We start from the raw sequence: 2,180 nt of genomic DNA, 5'->3' as shown, positions 1-2,180 counted from the left end.
TGCGTGCTGCTGGCGCGCCGACACGTGCGGAGCGCTGTCTCGGTGCTGGTGCTTTGTTGGCGGTTGCCGCCCCGCGCTCTCGCCTTACTTGACGTTCTTCTCTTTCGAGCTCACTTATGCTTGCTGTTCTCTTCTCGGCGCAGAGGGAGGCGTGGCGTGCGCGTGCGTGCTGGCGGAGGCGGCGGCTGACGGTGGCGACGGCGCAGCGAAGGGCGGCCGCCGTGCCTCAGAGCGCACGCACACAGGCACACATGCACACACACGCGGCGCCGCGGACAGGGGGGCTGCAGGCGGAGCGGAGCCGAGGCGCGGCTGCTTTCCTGCTCGCTCCTCTGGCGTCTGGCTCGCGTATGTCTGCGTCTGCGCCCCCTGTGTGGCTGTGTCTCCGCGCCTCTCTCTTGCGCGATTTGTTTCGATGGCTTTGTTGCTTGCGCACCCCACTCAGTCCTCCAGGCTCCACTGTGTGGAGTCCCCACGCCGTATGACGGGGTGCAGCGGGCCTGGCGCGACGGAGGGAGAGAAGCACGGCGTGCAGGTAGACTGCGGGGTCTCACATGACCCTGACCTGTGGCTGGGCAGCATTCTCCCCGGGTTCGTGCGGCATGTACCACCGCCACCGCCTGCGCCCTGGCGCGCGACGCTGAGGGCGGCCCCGCTGGGAGCACGGCGTGCGGCGATGGCGCAGGCACGTCTGCGAGGGGGCGGAACTGGGAGGGGGCGGTGCGAGCCCCCTGGACGCATGGGCCCGGTGCAGCGGCAGGACGGCTCGTCGTCGACGACGCGGATGTGGCCGCCGTGCCACAGGGCGTAGGGGCGCGCTGCTGCTGCACGCGCGCATGTGTCGGCCTGTGCGCGGTGGTATGGAGGCGGTGGGAAGCCGGTGCGTGCCTCGCTGATTCGGAGAGACGTGCGGATCAGCACCCCTAAACAAAAGCAAAACGACGAGTGCACATGCACACATCTCTCTATATGGCTGCGTACATATGTGTGCATGCGCCAACAACACCGCCGAAGGTCTCACGTTACGATGTCCTCGCGGACCGCTCGCTTGCTGTCCTCGCCTAGCAGGGCGGACGGCGTGCGTGCGCCTTTCTCTCTTCTCTCGCTTCTCCTCTGTTTGCTTTGTGGCACGCCTTCGTGCGCGCGTGCGTGCTCGTTACCTTGCTTGCCTCCCTTGTCCGACGCGTTCAACCCAACACCGCCACTGCCGCCCCCATCGTCCTCCTGGAGAGGAAGGGTAGGGTGTGCTGCACGCCTCGCAGCGTCACTTGCCTGCCTCCCGGCCACTGCCTCCTTCTCCATCTCTCTTCTCGCCCTGTTTCACTGCTGCCCACGCCGCCCATCCCTCTTCCGCCTCTCACAACACGCACGCACGCCACCGGACGCCAAACGACAACGCGTGCGCGCACACGCCGCAGCCAGAAGGACATCGCGTCGCCGCACCTCTGCTCTCTCCCGCTGTCCCACCTGCCCTCCTCGTCCGCTGTGCTGCGCCATCTCATCCCCCCACTACCCCCTCTGCTGTTGCCTCCCCCGTCTGCCTCGGCGCTGCCCTTCTCAGCCTCTCGCTCTCGTCCGCTTGCGGCCATGGCGTACAGTGTCCCCCTCATTCTGTACGTGATCATCCAGTTGGCGGCGCTCCTCTTGCTGCTGGTGGGAACGCCGATCGAGATGTTTCGCGTGATGGTTCCAAATGGCGATCCCATTTGCATCACCCTGTGGGGTAGTCCTTATACGTGCAGGTCCAGTGACTACTTACTCTACATCGAGATGCTATATGGGACTTGCCCCTCCCGTGTCTCGCGTTTCCGCGTTGCACAGGCGTTCGTCATCATCTCCATCGCCGTGTACTTGGCGGCGTTTACTGCAGGCCTTACTTTGCTGTTCTGCTGCTCTTTCCTCCGCGTGGTCTGCCTGGCGCTGAACGTGGTTGGCGCTGGCACCTTGTGCGTTGTGTGGGTGGCCATGGTGGTGACGTACAACAAGGTCGATGGCCCACAGTGCTCCAGGCTGAAGGATCGCGGCACCCTTGGCGTCGGGCTCATTCTCCTGGTGGTGGCCTGGATACTGGATATCATCAACATCATCTTCCTGCTGATACCGTCACAGGTGAGGGAATCAGTTGAGAGTGTGAACTCGAAGGAATACACAGAGCAAGAATAGGAGTGAAGAAGCCACAG

General features: G+C 64.3%; 1 protein-coding gene across 1 annotated transcript; it reads left to right on the top strand.

Annotated features, from left to right (window-relative positions):
• Positions 1–1,587: 1,587 nt before the first annotated feature.
• Positions 1,588–2,163, top strand: LmxM_33_1920b_1 (uncharacterized protein; the record flags this gene model as incomplete). Its single annotated transcript, XM_003886498.1, has 1 exon — positions 1,588–2,163. One exon carries the CDS (start codon positions 1,588–1,590, stop codon positions 2,161–2,163), a length of 576 nt encoding a protein of 191 aa, XP_003886547.1.
• Between the last annotated feature and the right edge of the window lie 17 nt (positions 2,164–2,180).

This window comes from Leishmania mexicana, contig 49, assembly GCF_000234665.1.
Source record: "Leishmania mexicana MHOM/GT/2001/U1103 WGS CADB00000000 data, contig 49, whole genome shotgun sequence".
Taxonomy (NCBI): Eukaryota; Euglenozoa; class Kinetoplastea; order Trypanosomatida; family Trypanosomatidae; genus Leishmania; species Leishmania mexicana.
The sequence above is the reverse complement of the archived record's forward strand: the minus strand, read 5'-3'. Positions and strand labels throughout refer to the sequence as shown.